Genomic DNA, 22,440 nt, shown 5'->3' on the forward strand with positions numbered 1-22,440 from the left:
CTAGGGAAGGGGGCAGAGTGACATATGCCTACTGGGATGAACCCCATCCTAACAGAAATGTCTATAAATTGAGAAGTAGGGGGATGGTACAGAGGCCTTAAAACCAATGCCAAACTTCTTTGTTGTCAGTTATTTAAACATGGAAGTTATAAAACTACATAATCTTTTAAAATATTGCAAATCCATACTCTGTCCAAATTGCCTTTTACACCAGCCATTTTGAGTAAGTTGTATTAATTGCTTGCTGGTTGTTTTTAAGAACTGGGAAGGAGTGTAGAAAACTCTGTTTCCCACAGTAGACTCTGGGCACATAGGAAACTTCAGGCCATATAAATATTTCATGGGTTTTCTGAATGGCACTGGTAGAAGGAGATTCTGCCATCTGATATTCTGTCATGTCACTTCATAGGTATCGTATCAAATCAACATGACACAAAAGTCAGAAGCTGAAATCTAAGTTTGAATCCCAATCAATAGACTTACACAATTTACAATGGTAGTAAATGATTGCTGGAAGGAAACAAATTATCTGGGTAGCGTCTAGCCATATGGTGTATAAAATGAATCTATGAATGATTAAATGTTGAGTGAATGAATAAGGGAACTGATGAAAAGTGGCTGTGCTGCTGGTAAATTAATATTGACTGATGGCTTTAACAGTCTGTCCAACCTAATTATATCCCTCAGTAGGTGATTCTTCTGTACATTCACCTTTCTAGTTCCTGTCTTCTCAAAGATTGGGAGGAAAAACTATTTTTTAACTATACTTCCCAAACACTCCCCAGTGCCAGGGAAAAGATTTAGGCAATATATAAATGTCTGTTGAATTAATGTCTATAGTTACCCATCTCGGTTACTGTTGTATGCACACGAATAATAAGAGGTTCTATTAGACTTTATTACATCTTAATTCTGCTGCTCATATAGATTACTTATGGTAGGCTAATGACAAGGAGTAATGACTATGGGCCAAAATTGGTTTTACTCATATGTCCAGAGCATTACTCTGTTAGAAAAATCAGCTTTCTGATGAAAGCTTTGGTTAGTGGGCTGGTTAGTGAAAAAGGCCCTGTGTTTACAGTTTGAAAAATTTGGATTTGAGCCCAGTTCTACTACTTAATATTGATGTGACTCTTACAAGTCACCCAATCTCACCCTGAAGACCTGTCTTCTCATCGGAGAATGCGTATAGTCTCCTGTTCTTTATAGGATCACTGAGAGGATCAAGTAGGATACACAGGTATGCTTTGTATAATGGACATTTGGACCCTGTTTGTCTAGGATTCACTAGCCTTGCCATCTAAATAACTGCAACTTTTTACCTGCTAATTTCCAAACTGGCCTACTCCAAAGGAAAAGAAAAATTGACATTCTTCATTTGCATTTCCAGTACATCCGTCTGTTCATCTATTCTTCTGAATTTCTTCATAGTGGCTTTCCTGCCTTTCAGCACCATTTTCTTTCCTTTCTTGAATGATGTAGGACATGATGCCTATAGTTTTGCTCTGCTTAGTTTGAGTCTACCTTGGGGGTTATTATTGCTAAGGGGGATGCTCTATCAAGTTACCTTGTCTTTTCAGTTAAAGAGAATTCAAGGTGTTTATAAACCAAGGGAATGAAATGACTTCCAGTGGAAAATGAAATGAGGCATAACCGCACATAAGACAGCCATACAATTTAGAGCTAGAGGATCTAATGTATTCTAAACCGATCACAAAATTTTACATTATAAACACATACGTAAACGGCCAAGTTTTCCCATAGAAATTGGCCTTTCAATCACATCATATTGTTCATGAATAAAAACTGAACTGAAAATAATTGAAAATAACCCCTTTTGTATGGAATCACAGGCAGGAGTCAAGTTTCTAGGTTCTTCTACTATACTAAAAAGGCAATGTCATTTGAAGTGAAAGCTAAAATATGAGGAGAATGAGAGGAAAATATGCAGGCCTGAATGTCAACTTTGGCCAAGAAGAAAGTGCTTTTGTTTTCTTTCATAAAGACTTTTCTGTATTTTACCTTTTAGGGTGTGTGTGTGTGTGTATGGAGTCTACAGGAGGCTCTTCCTTTGAGGCTGTAAAGCACATACTTTCATTTGGAAAAGAACATTTTTATTGACTCCATGCTTTCTTCTTATGCTTCTCCAGTGCTCTGATCTAGAGGTTTCAGCCTGGAAACACTAAAAAAACTTGCCTGAAATGATTGTTTGCAGCCAATGCCTTGAATGAGCTACAGGTGACGTCATTATAGGGTGTGCCTCTGTGTAAGGCTTAACAACAGTTCTCAAAGTGTGGTCCCCGGACCAGGAGCATCAGCAACTCCTGGGAACCTGTTAGAAATGCAAAGTCTCGGACCCAACTCCAGACCTAATGAGTCAGAAATTGTAAGAGTGAGGCCCAGTAGTCCGTGTTTTAACGAGCCCTGCAGGTGACTCTCATGTGCACTAAAGTTTGAGAACCACACATTTATTGTTACAGAAACCCAAAATGAAGTAATTAACGCATTTCTTAAGTACATATAAATGGTCAGCACCCTTAGGTCTTTCTGATGGTACTGAAGGCCATCACCCGGTTTAACAGTAGGCTAATAGCAGTGATGCTCATAATTCCTATTTTTCCTAGTTGGCCCTTGTCACGAGCATGATGATTTACCCGCAGGACTCACAGGGAGCTATAAACTTGTCCCTTCTGAAGTGCTTAGACTCAGAGACCTTTTAAGGCGCTAGTAGCAAAAGTGCTTAAATGGCACTGATATCTACCCTGCCCTGATCTTCACCTTCTGTTTCCCAGCCACGGCTTTCCCTCTGAATAGTGGCTTGCTCCGTGATTTCACTTATCCTTCCTTGCTCTGTGTCCTTCCCCAGAGCTTGTACCCTCTCCCCAGGATTCAGGAATCACCTCCTGAACGTAGTTGAAGAACCAACCACTCTCTCCACTCCCTTTCCCATCTGCCCAGTGGACATAGTCCCTTGTATGTCCTGCTGTTAACACTGACGTAAGTAAAATTGAATTTATCACTTGCATCAAAACAGCTCCCCATCAACACTTCTACATTTTGCTTAGTGGTAGGTTTCACTGATCTACAGGTTACCTAAGTTTACCACTCTTTCTCCTTTGCTTGCTTTATTTTGTAATGACCTGTAGTTTCTTCCTTCATGATGTTTCTCATATTCATCCTTTCTTGTCTGTTCCTGCTATTACTACATTTAGACTGTAAATATTTAAACTGCAAAACTATTTACCAAGAGGTTTCCTTTCCTTCCCTTCCCTTCCCTCTTCCTTCTCCCTTTCTCCCTCCTTCCCTTCCTCTCTCCATCCCTTCCTTCTTTTCTGCATTCTTTCCTTCCTTTCTTCCTTCCCTCCTATGCAAAAGTAGATGGCATAGCATGAGTCCTTTAGGTTAACCTGTTGACCTCCCCTTTCTTCTGGGCCTCACATTGACTGCAGGTCAATCTCTACACTCCTGGGCCTGACATTCAAAGCTCTCCAAGTTCTGATCATAACCTATTTCTTCCATCGCCCCTCCATTCACTCCTCCCTACAGACCCTTTACCCCGGTGGTTCTCAAAGTCAGTTACCTGGAGGGCTGGTTAAAACACAGACTTTTGGGCCTTAAACCTGGAGTCTCTAACTCAGCACTGGGGGTGAGGCTTAAGATTCTGCAATCCTAGCAAGTTCTCAGGTGTTAATGGACCAAATGCTTGTGTCCTTTCAAAATCCATATATTGAAGCTCTAACTTCTAATGTGACTGTATTTCAAGACAGGGCCTCTAAGAAAGTAATTAAGGTTAAAAGAGGTCATAAGAGTGGGGGGGGGCCCTGATGCAACAGGATTAGGGTCTCTATATGAAGAGACACCAAGAGAGTGTGCTCTCTCCACCATGTGAGGACACCAGGAGATGAGAGCTACCTCCAAGCCAGGAAGAGGGCTCTCACCAGAAACTGAATCTGCTGGCACCTTCAGCCTCCAGGACTATAAGAAAATACAATTCTTTGGTTTAAGCCACCCAGTCTGTGGCATTCTGTTACTGTGGTCTGAGCTGACTGACGCACCGGGAGGCCCTGACACTGCTACTCCTGGGACTCCACTTTGAGAAGTACTTCTTCTTGTAGATGTGGACTCTGTGCCTTGCAGACATGCCCTCCTCTTCTCCTCTTACCTGAACCTCAGACATTCGTCAAAGCCCACCTTGAGCCACACTTCTCTGAATCCTCCCAACTCTCCTGCCCACAGTCATTTCTCCCTCCTTGAAAGCCCTTAGTACTTGGTCTTTAGATTCACCTGGTATTTAGCGTAAGCTACCTTGTGTGATGCTTTTTCCCTCTCATGTAGTTGTTTTTAGCTTCATTGTAAGCTCCTTGGAGCAGAGAGTTTTCCCCCTGTGTCTCCTACCAGCATAGCGTTTTGTGCATATACCAAGTGTTCAAAAAATATACAATTATTTGACAACCATGGCGTGTATGGAGAAGAAGTTCATAGAAACTGCAGGTGTGAATCCTTCAAGTGTCAGTGTGGTAGGTTTCTCAGTCACTCTGAGAGCCCCTTGGTAACGAGGTACAACTCACAGAGGAGCATGTGATTGACTATCAGCTTCCTTGCTCAGAGAGCTGCATCCTAAGACAGTTCCTCTCTGTTCATGTTTGTAAAAGAAAGAGGTACTTTTTAGACAGTGTGCCCAATATCAGTGATGCACTAAAAATTAACATTTATTGAGAGATTGCTGTGCACTAAGCACTTCACATGTATTACCTTTGTGATCCTCCCAGGACCCAGTGGACTTTGGAATTGCTATGTTATCCATCTTACAGATGGGAAAATTGAGGCTTAGAGAAGTTAAGTGACTTGTCTGAAGGTCAGATAGCCAAGCAGAGGTAGAACAGATGCTTGGGCCATGACTGCATGGTTCCCCATTTCCCGGTTTTAACCAACATACCAATTTCTTGCCCCTTCTTCTCCATAAATAAGCAGAGACCTTTATGCTAGAGGTTTATACAAGCTTGAATTTCAACCTTTAAAGATTGAGATTTACTATTTCCATTTTACTTAACACAGTTCTTATTTCTTTTTCTAAGATAAATTAAACACTGAATAGCAAGGCTTAACTTCTAGTGCCACGGGATAACCGAAGGAGAAAACAGTTATAAAGGGCACGTGGAGGTTGTAAAGCAATAGTCTACAATTTTCAATTAATGCTACTGAACCCACTGGTCACAGAAACCTGTTCTCAGTGAATAAAAACAGATGTTACAGCTCAGAGGATCCAGAGAAATTGTTTTGTGTTTTGCTTTCTTGACTCAGTGATTTGAAGAATGTTTTTCTGACATCTCAGTTTGTCAGCATTTCCATAAAATTCCCAACAACTGATTCTAACCTCTGTTTCGCTTTCTAATCAGTCCTAAAACAAAAATAACAACAATAACAAAAACATTGAAGAATATCATAATTACCCATAATAAGAAAGTGTTAGATAATTTTAAGAATACCTGTTTTATCACTGATTTAGCATTTGCTTAATTTTAATCAATGCATTACACAATTACTCTGGTCATTTTCTTCATAAAATAAAATTTATAAATAATTAAATTACATATACACATATAGCCTATATATGTTTGTAAATATAACACGTATGTGTAGTTCATACTCTAAAATTCTCCTACCAACAGAGCAATTTTGAGATCCTTTGAATCGTAAGGAGAAGGTTTAATTGGGCTGTTAATTTCATCCCACAGATTTAAATCCAAGGTCCTGAAAGACATTAAAACCTACCACCTTGAACTGATTATACCTTGGTATTCAATGAAACTAATTTACTTTGCAGATCAAAGTGTGTTCTCCACATATTTCTTTTAAAATTATGATTCAACAGAAATGCCTGGACTTTCTTTGATAATTTGAAAGTGCAGAAAATTATAAGCAGGCAGAAAAAAAAACATAATTTCACCACACAGAAGTAAATATTGCTTTATTTTAATACCCTATAAAAGAAATTTATTATCCTAAATTTCTATTAATTTGACAAGATTTATTTCACCAGCTCATGCCTATTAGAATGCTGAACGACATCTTGAACCTGCTCGCATGTCTCCATAGTTATTCGCACAGCCTAGCCTCCAACCTGGCTGCCTTCTTTTGTCTTGTCTCCCTTCAGTCTTTTTCTGCACACTGTACCCTTGCTCAAATCACTTCAATGGCAACTACTGCTCTTGGGTGAAATGACCATCTCAAAAGAGCACCCAGAGGCAGTGTGGAATATCAGACCAATAATCCAAAGACCTCTGTCTGACTTTGCAGGGCTGTTCTCAGACTCAGGTGAGAAAAAAGGTATTTGAAGATGCCTATAAACTATAGTAAACTCCAAGTGTGAGTGGTTATTCATTAGATCCTTGAAAGTAATGCCAATGTCAAGTGCTTTTTGTTGTTGTTTGTTTTGTTTTAGAAACAAAATAATTTTTATTTAATTTTTTGGTTTAATTTTAGAAAAATATGCACATTACTCATTATCAGAATTGTTTAAATCCAACTTAGCCTTTAAGATGCAACTAACAGAGAGTACTTTAAGTGAGAAAGCAGTGTTCTAATACCACTGATATTCTGCATAGTCTTGGAATGAGATCTAGTTCTCACCCAATTGAGAAATGAAAAGATACCTTTCCCTTACACACAGTTGTATGGGTAGTGTTATGGAAAAATTAATCTTTCAACTATTTATGCTAAAAAATGAATGAAGCAATAATGAAAGTACCCTTTTTCTGACCTAGAAATATGCATACTTAGATGAGCGCACAAAGAATGATAATTTCCCCATACATGACATACAATAAACACCTGCTTAGTCTGTGCTATGAGGGCTCTTAAACTTTGCAAATTTCACCAGTGGCTCCCAGTTGTCTCAATCTGACTTCCAGTTTTCAGAGATGAAACTGAGCAAGATAAACTGCATTATGAGAAAGTGGGAGCTGGGATTTTGATGACTTGGCCAGAGTATAACAAATATTCTTGTGAGTGAAAAGTTAACATACTCTTCCATTCATTCTGGGTAGCTCAGTCATCAAAATGCAATGTTTTTTGTTTCTCATTCCAAAGATAATTATTCTGATGCTTGATTTGTTTATTTTAAAATGTAATCTTTGATGACCTGAGTGAAAGAGTTGGCATGGAAGAAAAACCTAGCAAAGCCATGAAGATTTGCCTTTGTATGCGTCGGGGTATCATTAGCAAACAGATGGAAACTCAAATTAGGGTAATTTTGGATGGTTTAAGAAAGAGACTGTTTGTGAAGGTTTAGGTGGTGGGTTAGGGAAAACACGAGGGATAGTGGGGCTGTTAATATCCATAATCCCTAAAGCCTGAGGGGCGGAAGTCGCTACTGTGGTCCACAAGGAGAGTCTTCTAGGCAAGGCAACTTTGAGAGGCTTAGAGTCAAAGGACAAAGTCAGCTTGAATGAATGGATCATGCCCAGAGGGAGCGGACAGAATGAATACCTTACCTCACTCTTGCCTCCCCCACAGCTTTGCAGGGGCTCCCTACTGGCTGAACCCAATGGGAAACAAGGAGTAAGAGAGTCTATTGTTGTAATCAATACGCCCCAGCCCCAGGGAGAAAGTAGGGTGGATTCCAAGGGGCAAATGGAAGATATTCAGCACAGCCTTTCATTGTAGTTTTAACTAGCATCTAACACAAAGGCTGGCACATGGCAAATGCTCCTAAAAATGAGTCAGATGAAAAGGTATATGAATGTATCTGTGACCTAAACTGAACACAGTAGTGTATTTCATTTTTTCCTGGTTATGTTTAAGTTCATGTAACAGATTGAATAACACATGGTGATTTCAAGAGTTTAATACAAATCCGTGATCTTATTCTCTCCGTCTAACTTTATATAGCCCTTTGTATTTCTCCAGTGGCACTTACTATCTTCTACCTTGTACAGAAACTACTGAACATTATCAGCCATCAAACTGTAAACTTCTCTCTCTCTGTCTCTTTCCCCCCTCTTCTCTCTCCCTCTCTTTTGGGCTGTAAATATACTTGCTTTCAATAAAGATTTGTAATGGCATCAATTCAAATATGAGGACTGTGTCATATCACACAATTTAAAATTTTCTGCATTTAATTTCCCAGCATTTATTTTTTCTAAAATTCACTAACGCACCTACTTTGTATCCAGCACTATACTGCGCACTTAGATTTGAGGGATGAGTAAGCAAGGCCTGTCTTGTAGGATTTACATTGGGAGAAGAGAGAAATGTAGATTAGCACTCATGATATGACTCTATGTGCAAGGGGAGTGTTACAAAATGATCTTTCTGCTGGTGGGGGACAAGGGTGAGAAGAGTAGAAAAGAGAAGAAAGACCAAAGCAGCAATAGCCTAAACACACACACACACACACACACACACACACACACACAGTAGACTCTAGAGGAGTGAAATCAGCCTATGTTAGAAAGGGTTTTTGGAAAGCAGCATGCATTTTCTTATTCTCAACTTAGATTCCTACAGTACAATTACTTCCAATTAACATTCAAAAGATGCCCTGGCCACTAAGTCTGCCCAGTAACTGGGGCCAGAATGAGAAGAAACTGGGAAGCAAGGAAGACGTTCGGGGATAGAGAGTTTGTTGCTGATGTGAAAAAGATACCAACTGAAAGATTATCTCCTGAACAGAAGGGAGCTTTAGTCTTACCAAAATGAGAAGTAAGAAGTATGAAGTGTAACCCCAATTATTCACAACTATGGAGAAGAAAGCGCGGGGTGTAGGAAGTAATAATACATTCTGCTTTTTGCTGATTAAAATAAGTGTGAAATAGTGAAAGGGCGTTGTCTCTGCCACTTATCTATATGACTTTAGCAAGTTTCTTAATCTATTTGTGACTCGTTTCTTAACCTGAACAAGCATGGATGGAGTTACTCACCTCGCAGGACTGGTTGGGAAGACTGGCACAGCGGTGGACAACTTGCTTTCAGTGCCCAGTATTGCTCAGCATTACTGTAACCTTATCTAACACACCTCTACCTTGGGAAAGGATTCAGTGTGCTCAGGCCATTATCACATCACCACTCCTACTAAAGTTATTTGTGTACAGCTTTTTGACTGCACTGAAGAGCCTCACCCAGCGTTGAATGTCGTCAGACCAACTGCAATATTTGAAGAGCCAAATCGCATAAATTCTCAATTTTTCCACTGCATAAGAAATGCTAACCTCTTGTCTTAGAAGGCAGCGCTAACTAGTGGAATCCCACTGTCCCAGGGATAAGACAGGGGCATAGACGTGTTGGAGGGGATTCTGGTGATCTCTGAAAGGCTTATTAGCTAAAATGAGAGACCACTTCTGACTGTGCTTTCAAATCAGTATTAAGTTGAAGATGGCTAAATGAACTTTATTTAGCCTGAAGACATTCCTCAGCATTTTCTCCCATAGGTGGCATCAAGGTGAAGTTTCCGCTGTGGCCCTTGGCCTAAAGGCTAATCTCTTTATTTTGATGCCAGCTCTTCTGCCAACTAAATATTATTAATGTTAAGTTCTACATTTCTGATAAGAAGAGACCTTTTCTACAGTGAACCACTTCACAAAGGGTTTCTTTTCTTCTTATGGACATATCTTTTGTGATTTGAAGAACATAATTAGAGATAATTAATGCTTTATACATAATGAATGTATTGAAGCATATTCATAGATTCAAAATGTGAGTCAGTAGCTATCTGATTTACATTTCAGATTAAAATATATTATACTTTACTTTAGCAGGAAACAAGTTATTATAATGACCAAAACGATCTGATTTAAATTTTAAGAAATTTCAAATAAGTAAGGACTCAAAGATATTGCTCATAAAAAGTTAAAAAGAGGACAGATTATAGAATAAAGACATTTTACTTCATATATTTTAATATATACAGTCATTTTTTATTTTTTTGCTTTATGAGCCATTTGTAACTTAGACATAAAAAATCCCCTTTGTCTTTAAAGCTTTTTAGATTTAGGTTCCTCAAGCTGTAATAAATGCTCAGGTAAGGAAACAGAATATGACACAGGATAGGTCAGCAATTAATCATTCTGTGCCTCATTCCAAATTGTGTTATCCATTGAAAAGAAGTCTACTTAATATGTTAAAGTTTTATACATTTTTCACTGTCTGCTACTGCATGAAATATTCAAAGAGCCCTTGGTATAATGAAATAGCTGTTAGAGAAGCTTTTTTTAAAATGATGATGAATATTGTAATTAAGATTCAAGAAATGAATTTTGTACCAGCTTCTAAAACTGTAAGTAACACATTTTTGAGAAACCACAATAAAAAAGTATAAATTTTCAAGATAACTACCCAATTTAAGCCATAGGGCCAACTCCAAGAGAAGAACATGGTAATTACTTTAAATATTAAAATAATTTCTACTAATGTTACACAAAATAGTTAACAGTGCAAGGAACTCTAAGGTACTTTTAAACACAGTGGTGATATGGTGAATTTTGCTTTAAAAGCAAAACAAACATTTTTTCCTCATAAAAATATACTGTGGATATGCTTGACATGTTGGGATTTTAAAATTAAGAATGCAAGGATATTCTTTCCTGGACAGTTTCTGAATCCAGAATGCCTTCCTCTTTCTACCGCCTCATGACTCAGTTTTCCCACTGACTGTTCTGCCTTTCCGGTCTTCCCAAGGCAAATTTTTCCCTCTTCTTACATGACATGTTACATCACTTCGCATGTTGTTTCAGTCTAGTATTAGAGCAGGGTGTCCCAACCTCGGCACTACTGCCACCTGGACACTTTAGGTAACTTCTTGTTGTGGCCTGTCCTGTGCACCGTAAGATGTTTAGCAGCCTCCCTGCTCTCCCCCCACTAGATACCAGTAACATGACCACCACTCCCAGATGAGACAAGCAAAGCTCTTCAGATATTTGTAATTAATTGCCCTGGGGGGACAAATTCACCTCTGCTTGAGAACCACCATATTAGAGCACCTGGTGTACATAACACTATGTTCAGCTTTGAATATATGCCCCGTGGTGTGGGACTTTATTCAGAGGTGATGCTCAGTAAATATTTGTTAAGTGAATGCAGCATAATATGGTGTTTTCTTACTGCAGTACCTTGCTAGACTAATAAACATGACACTCTTATAAATTGAACTCTCAGTTTCACTTGAGGACTTAAGAATACTTCTCTATCCATTTGGCGTTTGTTTATTTTCCAATATTTGGAATAGAAAGAGGAGAGAAGACAGTGTTTTTTCCAAACTGATGGATTTCATTTGAACTCTGGGCTCATAAATTTCTAATGAAACTCTATCCTTTTTTTTTTTTTATTACTGGAGAAAGAGGACATCTAAATCTATTCTAAAAAGAGATCAAAGAAAGAGGAAAGGAAGGTGAAAATGGAGAGAATGGAGCAAGGGAAAAAAAGAGGAATAAAATAAAGAATAAGTGAGCAATATACAGCAGGTTTTTCTATACTCACAAGCCCATTTGTGTAAAAACTGAATTAAAAATATTTTTAAAGAAAGTATGTCTTTCAGTTTGAAGACAGTGAAAAAATAATTCATTAATATTCATTGTTTTTTTCCCATATATTTAATGTTACAATTAATTTGCTAACACAGATCAGGAAAAAACAGAAAGGAGAAAGAGATGTGAAAGAACACTTTAACAAGAGAGAGGGAAAGAAGAAAACGGAGTAAGGGAAGATTTTATGAGAATACGAGAACAAAATATGGATGCTTTAAAAAGCACAGTTAAATTTCTAAAGGATTCCAAGTTCTTTTACACAACATGTTGATTAAGTAACACTTGAATGATGTTTCATTAATACTTGTAGAGTATGAGTTAGAAATGAAGGAGACCAAAAATCAGTTTGTGTTTTGTCAGTCATAAAGTAAATGAAATATGTAAAATTTGTTTTCAAATAATGTTCACTACTTTATAAGCTGAGTTTCTCTAATTAGTTCTATATTCCTAACTTAAGAAATCGTGAGAGAAAAAGCTCAAGTAATGGGGAACAATTCATTCAGGGCATTTGGCCTTTATAATTTAATTAGCATCGAGAAGATGCAGGCATAATGGTTAAGAGCCCCGGATTTAGATCTAGAGGAGCTGACCTGGAATCTGGATCCTCACTTTCCAGCAGGGTGACCCTGGATTTGGGTTCCCCCGGGAGCAGAGAGTTGAGACAAGCATTCCATGGTAAATGGTCCATCTGGGAAGGCATCCTCCCTGAAGGGATGAAGCTTCATCTCACAGGGGAACTCTGGAGTTGGCGTAGAATTCATTTTAGAGTTGTCCCAACTGAGGAAGCTGACGTTTTGTCTGTTTTTTAATCTGCCAGCTTCCTGTATTTCACTGGTTGAGGGCTGCTTCCTGGGGATCTGACAGCCCAGCGTACCCTGAATGGGGCTCCTCAGGCAGAGGGTAGCAGGGGTGTGCAGTGTGCAGCACTAGCTCCCATTTCAAATTTTATATTTGAAAGATACCATAACACCAGTATGGTCTTTCTAAATTGTATTAACAAAATATAAATTAGATTAACAAAAATTAAACATAATAAATATTCGTGGCTATTTGGTACTGAGCCAAGTTCTAGAAAATTATTTGAATAATTGCAACAATATTTACACTGGAAACTGAGACTTCATTTGGTCATTTTGGACTCTTCCTGATACTAGGATAGCAGGTACAAAAAAGGGAGAGTTGATCCTACTATTAATTGTAAATGAGCATCTGCAGGGAGGATACCAAAGGAATCCAAGGGGTGGCACCCAAGTTCCTCTCTTTCAACACACCCCGTGTCATATGTTCATAGAAGAGTAGAGCAGCCCATGTAAATAAGGCCCTCGAGAATTCAACAACTTTTCTGTTTCTCTGTCAGTTAAAGAACCCTGGAAGCTGAGGTTCCTTAGAAGCCAAAGGAAATATGGGCTGGCCCCAGGCATTTGGAAGTCATACGTACAACCCATGATAGGGACTGTTATAGAAATGGGGATTGCATCCTTTAATATGTTCTATTTTGGGGTATGTCATACAGAATTCTAACATTCAGTGAATTTTCCTCTATCTCTCCTTTCCCTATTTTATAAGGGATATGGTGCTGTTGCTAACTTTATTATTCAGTCTATGGTAATGAGTATTGCGATAGGATTATGATAGAATTGGAAGAAAGGAACTGGATAAAAACTCAGAAACACTGCATCCATTAATTGGTGAGACTTGGCTCGCCTCTGTTTTTGATTGAACAATGGTTATGCTCTATTAGGCAGCAGTGTTTCTCTCTTCCTCCTCCCCTCCCCCCAGTTTGAAAGTATAAGCAAGTATTTGAGCAGGTAGAAAGGAGAATTGTAGAGAGAGGGCAGGTGATTGATAGTGGAGAAGTCCCCATTATCACCAAAGACGTGGAAAGCATATATGAGCTGCGGTGGGGCCCACTGGAGGAAGCTGGGTGGCAACCTTCTGGCTGGGACCCCGTTCCAGAGGGCTGGACACTAGGAGCAGACACTCAAGGAGCAGGAAGCCACAGTAGGTGCTGCAGGAGGCAAGAACTGAGGACTCCCTGAAGGGAGCGGAGCAGATAGGAGGATCCCTAGCACTGGGCCCTCAGGAAGCAGGTACTGGACGCAGCTGTACAGGGGGCATTAAAGACATCTCCCTCCTCCCCTTCAGTTTCTGCCCCCAAAACCCTGAAGCAGAGAGGGATCTAGAAGATGATGGGGACGAGGGAGCAAAGAGCACTTCAAGTCCCCTTCACACCTCAGGTCCTTTGGGCCTGATCATGCTGGGCTGGGGGGCAGTTGGAGGGATGACAAGGGAGGGAGGGAGGAGATGGAAATAGTTTCCACCCAGCATGGTTGAAGGTAACTATCAGAGAAAAGGCAAGCCATTTCATATCCATAGCTTACCAATTTCAATTATGCAAAAAAAAAAAAAAATTGTGTACTTAGAAAAAGCCAGAAAAGGGGAGTAAAAAAAGAAAAAGAAAGACCAAGATGAAAATAAGTTATGTTGTCAGGGATTATTAGGATTATGAATCCTCTTATTCCCCGCCGCTATTTATTTTTGATGTTGCCAAACAATTCATACAAAAGAAAATCAACACGTGTGCCAAATTCCATACACCAAAATTCATATACATATGTAGATTTTTCGGTGTAACATCTATGTTGAAACATGGGTTGTGCGTGTATATACACATAATGTATACCTATAAAAGCAGAGCTAAGTTTTTATGCACTCACATTCTTTGGGAATAAAGCAACGACACTATTCTGATAAGATGTGTAAGAATTGCATTCATATTTACACAGTTTAGAAAACCTTGAGGGATCATGGGTTCAAGGAGTAATGTATATCTTGACAAGGCTTTATGACTCAACTCTTTTCTCCTTTCTGGAACCATCCTAAAATGTAAGCTGGGTTTGAAGATCACATTAAGAGGAGTATTTATAGCATTTAGTCGGATACTATCAGAAAGCACAAAGTATTATGTTAAAGACAGGTCAAGCACCTACCTAGCACCTACCTACCTTGGCATTATCTTCCATGTAATTAGAAAAATGAAAATATCCATGATGAAACATAGACAAGTCTGGAGCATTTTCATCAGAGGAAAAAGATCCGTATGCTTCCTTCGAAGGAGCTCTCATGAATGAAGATAGTGTCCTCTTATTTCTTTTTATTATATCTGGGAGGCAATTTATTATGTTCTAGAGTTTGAGCCTGCATTTGGTTTTTTTTTTTTTTTTTGACTCAGAGGGACATTTTCAATAATCTCTCAGAAATGCCAGATCTTAAATACATGGAATTACCAAAATATAATAAATCACAAAGCAACTTGAAAGAAAGGTTAACAGTAATATCCTAGAAGCTTATGAGATGGGAACTTTGCCACATGAAACAGATCTGAGTTTCCAATAAAATACTTGGCTCTTGGCTCATTTCAAAGTAAGTTAGAATTTTTCTCATATAAAATTAGGATTAAATGATGTTGCCCTCCTGAAAACCCGACAGCAGGAGATTTTTGCATTTGAAGGCAGGATTTGGGGAATTATGCTCTTACTTTGGAAGGTACCAAGACCAATAAACACTAACTCTTTTGTTCTAAATTGAGAATATCACAGTTATGGATATTCAAAACTAGGGTTTACTAAATTTTATGAAATTAGAATCAACAGCAAAGGTCAACCACCCTATATAGTTTTAGTACTGAGCATATCCCAGTGTTATTGAAATTATAAAATAATTTGCTAAAGATTGGGCAATTTTCTATGAATAATAATTACCCATTCTTATTGCTGCTTTAATTTATTATAGTCAAATTAGAGATATTATTTATAATGATTTCTATGTTGAAGTTTAGTTGTGTTCAGTTTACTTATTCTCACATCCAATGTGTTACTTACTCTGTGAGGTTTGAGTGTCTATGAATTTCTTTATCAAGGCATCAGTTGTTTGGGTATAAAGACTGAGAGCGTATCTCAGAGACTGAAGATCTGGGCTTTTCTCCAAGAAATTCTTTTTCAGGCCATTTCCTCCTGCATGAAAGTATTGCTAAAAAGAAAAAAATAATGTAAGCAGAGGCATTTAGAAAGAAGTATTAGATGAAGGATTTTATTGCCATAATCGTGAGGCTCAAATGGAATAATACAGTATGATCAACATGAGGTAGATACAAAGAAATAGCACCAGATGGCCATTGCCAAGTCATCACCATGTAGTTCAGGTTCCCTCAGTATCTCTGAAGTGTTGCTCTGCATCACAGACATCAGATCCTCGCAGCTTAAGACTTTTCCTCTCATTCAACACTTAAGTTAAAGAAATGGGATCATGAAGATGCAGTGGTCAACATGCTTACAGAATGCCAGGTTTAGATACTGTGTCAACTTGGTTGTTGACTTCTGTTTCCAGAACATGAGAAAAACATCTAAGGTTGTCAAATTTCATAAAGAAGGTATCTCCTGGTCATGTATTTTCCAGATACTAGTTTGCAATTCTAGGACAGGTGCCCACTGCTCCCATCTTCCCCATGATCTAATCACACAATGGTGCACACATAGGCCAACCTGAGGATGCAGAGTGGTCCTTGGAAATCCAACATCTCCTGAACCTTGTGTCTGAGAAATGCAATGAAACACAGAGCTTCTTTCTTCTTCTTTTTTTGCTCTTGTCATCCAGCAAACTCAAAGCATTGCAATATTTATAGGTAAGATAATAGACAACATATATATTTGACAATAAATGAGGTGATTGAGGGATATGAGCATTTCTAATGCTGCAGGTATTAAGCACAGACATCACTTTGGAGGGCTCACTAAAGATATGTGATAGGATTAAGGATGTTATTTCCCAACCATTTATAGATGATAATGTGTTTATAGTATTCTATTAATGTTAGATAAATGGTTCTCTCTCTCTCCCTGTACCAACAATGCTAAACTACACCCTCATTGCAACCTGCCTCGTACAATCTAGGATTCTCACAGAATGGCATGTTTTGGAAAAGCTCAACAAATGATTCTGATACACTCTCCTAAATGGATATATGTTATCCCTCTATCCCACTTCTTAAAAATTTCTGAGGTGAAACATGTCAGTGAACTGAAAATTCATAATTGTCTCAGTTTTCTTCCCTAAGTAGAAACACACTCTGAGCATTTGTAGGCATCTGAGTGTAATTTCAGAGACCGTAATGTAGAGAAGACTAAGGGCACAGGCCTGAGGAAGTAGGCAATGGTGATATGATCTGAAGAAAGTTGGCTACAACTGCAGACACCCTTCTCCCAAAGAAAACCCCATGGCCACTTACATTTCCATTCCACTCCAGCTGGGTGCACTGTGAAAACACAAGCTGCACCTAAAGCTACCTATGGTTATGAAGAGGGGGCACAGCAAAATGGGAAGAGCCTTTTCTTATTTTTGAAGAGTCAACAAAGCTGTAATATTTAAACTTGTTCTGTACCTTGATCTTCTTATATAAGTGTTAAAATATTTTCACATGTAGAAAGTATTTATTGAAGACTGAGAGTCTGGAATTGTTTCAGGTGCCTTGGTGGATAAAAAAAAATATCAGAGTTCCTTTCTTTAGGAAAGGTGATATGATACTTAAAGTGGAAAAATATTAAATGAGTGTATTGAGAGGGGAAGGTTTCACTTGGACTTGATTGTTTTTCCTGGAGGAGTGGTGGGGTGAGCTCTGGAGCTCTGTTTACGTAATGACCCAGGGAAGTATCAGATGAAATAACATACCCTAACTGTAAAGAGTAGTGGGATAAACTGAACCAGGACTAGGTAGCATCTGTGGAGGGGAAGGCATTCTCCCTCTCAATGTTTCCCAGACAAACTTCAGTTTTATGAAACCTGAGCATAAGTGCTGGAGAATTAAATTAGTAAAGTACAGGAAGAATAACAAGCAGCAGCTACAATGATGTTTCACGATCTCTTGGCAACTGAGAGTTGTCAGAAATGCAAATTAATTATTTCTGGTGGGATGCAACTGATGACTGTTTTGTGGCTAGACCTGTTTTGCCTCTATTTGTAAATTTATTTCAGCTTTCCTCATTGCTTATCTTTATGTGTGGTTCTTGGAAATCTTCTTTGAGCCAGTTATAAGATCTTACTGGTTCCCTCATTAATTGATGAGTTAAATAATATTTTGGACAAGTTTTATAACTGCATGAATGTTACAGTTATACTCTAATTTTTTAAATTAATTTTTATTGGAGTATAGTTTATTTACAATGTTATGTTAGTTTCTGCTGTACAACAAAGTGAATCAGTTATACATATACATATATCTACTCTTTTTTATATTCTATTCCAATATAGGTCATTACAGAGTACTGAGTAGAGTTTCCTGTGCTCTACAGTAGGTTCTTATTAGTTAACTGTTTTATATATAGCAGTGTGTATATGTCAATCCCAAACTCCCAATTTATCCCTCCCCCCCTTCCCCCTTGGTAACCATAAGTTTGTTTTCTACATCTGTGACTCTGTTTTGTAAATAGGTTCATTTGTACCATTTATTTTTAAAGATTTCACATACAAGCAATATCATATGATATTTGTCTTTCTCTGTCTTACTTCACTCAGTATGACAATCTCTAAGTCCATCCATGTTGCTGCAAATGGCATTATTTCATTCTTTTTTATGGCTGAGTAACATTCCATTGTGTATATGTACCACATCTTCTTTATCCATTCATCTGTCGATGGACGTTTAGGTTGTTCCCATGTCCTGGCTATTGTAAATAGTGCTGCAATGAACACTGGAATACATGTATCTTTTCGAATTATGGTTTTCTTTGGATATATGCCCAGGAGTGGGATTGCTGGATCATATGGTGGTTCTACTTTTAGTTTTTTAAGGAACCTCCATACTGTTCTCCATAGTGGCTGCATCAATTTACATTCCCACCAACAGTGTAGGAGGGTTCCCTTTTCTGTGTTTTTTAATCACAGTTTCAATTTCAGTACTTGTGATTGATCTGTTCATATTTTCTAATTCTTCCTGGTTCAGTCTTAGAAGGTTGTATCTTTCTAAGAATTTGTCCATTACTTCTAGGTTGACTATTTTATTGGCATATAGCTGCTTATAGTAGTCTCTTATGATCCTTTGTATTTCTGTGGTGTCAGTTTTAACTTCTCCTTTTTCATTTCTAATTTTATTGATTTGAGTCCTCTCCGTCTTTTTCTTGATGAATCTGGCTAATGGTTTATCAATTTTGTCTTCTCAAAGAACCAACTTTTAGTTTTACTGATCTTTGCTATTGTTTTCTTTGTTTCTATTTCATTTATTTCTGCTCTGATCTTTATGATTTCTTTCCTTCTGCTAACTTTGGGTTTTGTTTGTTCTTCTTTCTCTAATTCCTTTAGGTATAACGTTAGGTTGTTTATTTGAGATTTTTCTTGTTTCTTGAGGTAGGATTATATTGCTATGAATTCCCTCTTAGAACTGCTTTTGCTGCATCCCATAGGTTTTGGATCATCGTGTTTTCATTGTCATTTGTCTCTAGGTATTTTTTAATTTCCTCTTTGATTTCTTCATTAATCTCTTGATTATTTAGTAACATATTGTTTAGCCTCCATGTGTTTGGGTTTTTAATGTTTTTTTCCCTGTAATTGATTTCTAATCTCATGGTGTTGTGGTTGGAAAAGATGCTCGATGGGATTTCAATTTTCTTAAATTTACTGAGGCTTGATTTGTGACCCAAGATGTGATCTATCCTGGAGAATGTTCCGTGTGCACTTGAGAAGAAAGTGTAATCTGCTGTTTTTGAATGGAATGTCCTGTAAATATCAATTAAATCTATCTGGTCTATTGTGTCATTTAAAGCTTGTGTTTCCTTATTAATTTTCTGTCTGGATGATCTGTCCATTGGTGTAAGTGAGGTGTTAAAGTCCCCCATTATGATTGTGTTACTGTCAATTTCCTCTTTTATAACTGATAGCATTTGCCTTATGTATTGAGGAGCTCCTATGTTGGGTGCATATATATTTATAATTGTTATATCTTCTTGGATTGATCCCTTGATCATTATGTAGTCTCCTTCCTGGTCTCTTGTAACATTCTTTATTTTAAAGTCTATTTTATCTGATATGAGTATTGCTACTCCAGCTTTCTTTTGATTTCCATTTGCATGGAATATCTTTTTCCATCCCCTCACTTTCAGTCTGTATGTGTCCCTAGGTCTGAAGTGGGTCTCTTGTAGACAGCATTTATATGGGTCTTGTTTTTGTATCCATTCAGCAAGCCTGTGTCTTTTGGTTGGAGCATTTAATCCATTGACGTTTAAGGTAATTATTGATATGTATGCTCCTATTACCATTTTCTTAATTGTTATGGGTTTGTTTTTGTAGGTCCTTTTCTTCTCTTGTGTTTCCCACTTAAAGAAGTTCCTTTAGCATTTGTTGTAAAGCTGGTTTGATGGTGCTGAATTCTCTTAGCTTTTTCTTGTCTGTAAAGCTTTTGATTTCTCCATTGAATCTGAATGAGATCCTTGCCAGGTAGAGTAATCTTGGTTGTAGGTTCTTCCCTTTCATCACTTTAAGTATATCGTGCCACTCCCTTCTGGCTTGTAGAGTTTCTGCTGAGAAATCAGCTGTTAACCTTATGGGAGTTCCCTTGTATGTTATTTGTCATTTTTGTCAATTTGATTACTATTTGTCTCAGCATGTTTCTCCTTGGGTTTATCTTGCCTGGGACTCTGTGCCTCCTGGACTTTGGTGGCTATTTCCTTTCCCATATTAGGAAAGTTTTTGACTATAATCTCTTCAAATATTTGCTTGGGTCCTTTATCTCTCTCTTCTCCTTCTTGGAACCCTATAATGCAAATGTTGGTGCATTTAATCTTGTCCCAGAGGTCTCTTAGGCTGTCTTTATTTCTTTTCATTCTTCTTTCTTTATTATGTTCCACAGCAGTGATTTCCACCATTCTGTCTTCCAGGTCACTTATCTGTTCTTCTGCCTCAGTTATTTTGCTACTGATTCCTTCTAGTGTATTCTTCATTTCAGTTACGTATTTTTCATCTCTGTTTGTTCTTTAATTCTTCTAGGTCTTTGTTAAACATTTCTTGCATCTTCTCAATCTTTGCCTCCATTCTTTTTTCAAGGTCCTGGATCATCTTCACTATCATTATTCTGAATTCTTTTTCTGGCAGGTTGCCTATCTCCACTTCATTTAGTTGTTTTTCTGGGGTTTTATCTTGTTCCTTCATCTGGTACATAGTCCTCTGCCTTTTCATTTTGTCTAAGTTTCTGAGAATATGTGTTTTGGTCCACAGGATGCAGGATTGTAGTTCTTCCTCAAAAGCTCAGCTTTAAATAGGGTTTCTCCATTGGCCTCTGTAGCAGCTTGCACATACTGATTAAGTTGTTAGCTGTCTGTTTCAGAGCTGTTGCCTTTCTCCTTTTATTTTCAAATACTGTTGATTTGGCTCAGTGTTGGCAGGTAAATGTTATGTCTCTAAGGCCAACCACGCCAGCTGTGGCAGATCATTGTAATTCTGTTTCTTGTGCCATGTTCTATCCTTTTAACTTACAATTGAAACTACCTGCAACTGGTATGACTAATCCAGTCCAATTAGAATTTTAGTATTTAAGAAAGTTAATATTTTCCTTGGTACTTGTGTAGAGGTTGAAGGATTTCACATTATTTTAAATAATTAAAAAATAAACTAAATAATTGAAATACAGTATTTTAATTTAAAAAGAACTAATCTCTCTGTGGGAATATTACCTGTTTTGGCTTGCTGCATTTTCCTACACCTTGTTAACATTTAGTGAAATAATGAAACATAGAAGCAAGGACACTGATTTTAGAGTTTGGAATCTTTTCTCAGCTCTGCCAATTACAAGCAACTCTGTGGCTTTAGGCAAACAAGTTAAACCTGCTTAGCCTCTGCTTTTTCATCTGTAAAATGTGAATGATCATTCTTGATGTACTTAACACCCAGGATGTTTACAAGGATCAGGAGAGATAATTTACGTATATGAAAGATGATTGAAATAATGCACAACACTATTTCAGTCTATAGTCTACAAATTCCATAGCATTCTCTTCCTTCAGTTCTCACTTTCTCATGTCCAGCTTATTTGCTTAAATTCAGCTAAAGAGGAATTAAGGATCATGTCTTTGGCAGCCTGGGTAGCATCTACTGCTTCAGTATAAGAATATCTTTCTCATGAAGTCTCTGCCTTACAGTGTTCCCTTTGCTGGGCTCCCAGCAGATATTGAATCACTAGCTCTTGTGGCTACAATTCTTTTAAGTAGTACCTCTTTCTCCTGAATTCCTTTGCAGTCAACATTTCAGTTAGTGCCCTGTAGTACAGTCAGGGCGAATCTCAGAATCAGAAAAGATAAAAGGGTCTCAAAGCAGGTAAAGCAGGTGTAGCATGGGGACCCCAGAGAAAAAGTTGGCATCACAGAAGTTGGGAAATAAGGAGACTGAAGACCTGACCTCAGACTCTGAGGTTCAGAAGGACCAGGGTCAGACTCTGGTCCTGGAGAACAAGATAATGACATGGATCCATTTGCTGGATCTTGGACACCAGGCAGTAGTTTTTTCCTAAAGAGCAAGGCAAGTGTCTGGTGGCTGAGGCTGAACTAAAATATCATTGGATGACCTGGGAAGGAAGATGGGATAGTTGAGCTGTCAACATGTAGATCAGGGGGATCTGCTTGGGGATCAGGATTGTCCCAGAGTTTGGGCAGAACTAGTCCTGTGGGAGGTGGTCATTTGTCCCCACCAAGAAGAATTAGAGAAATGCTGGGGTTAGGAACAGGAGCCAGGTCTGTCAGTACATTGAATGCCATTCTCTATTTTCACAGAACATATTTTTCTTGTGCTCTCTCTTAGAGTCATCCATTGACTTTATAAAATCCATGCAGGGCTGAATTCTGATTTTAAAAATCTTACTTTTTTTTTTTTTTTTTTACTGTTCATG

At 38.1% G+C, this 22,440-nt stretch overlaps 1 protein-coding gene across 1 annotated transcript in view; it reads right to left on the minus strand.

The window, feature by feature from the left end:
• UNC13C (unc-13 homolog C) overlaps positions 1-22,440 on the minus strand; it is a 591,483-nt gene that overhangs the window by 35,737 nt on the left and 533,306 nt on the right. The window contains 1 exon segment of the mRNA XM_036844585.1: positions 15,401-15,548. Within this exon segment, the coding sequence (XP_036700480.1) occupies positions 15,401-15,548 (148 nt within the window).

Source organism: Balaenoptera musculus, chromosome 2 (genome assembly GCF_009873245.2).
Source record: "Balaenoptera musculus isolate JJ_BM4_2016_0621 chromosome 2, mBalMus1.pri.v3, whole genome shotgun sequence".
NCBI classification, from domain to species: Eukaryota; Metazoa; Chordata; class Mammalia; order Artiodactyla; family Balaenopteridae; genus Balaenoptera; species Balaenoptera musculus.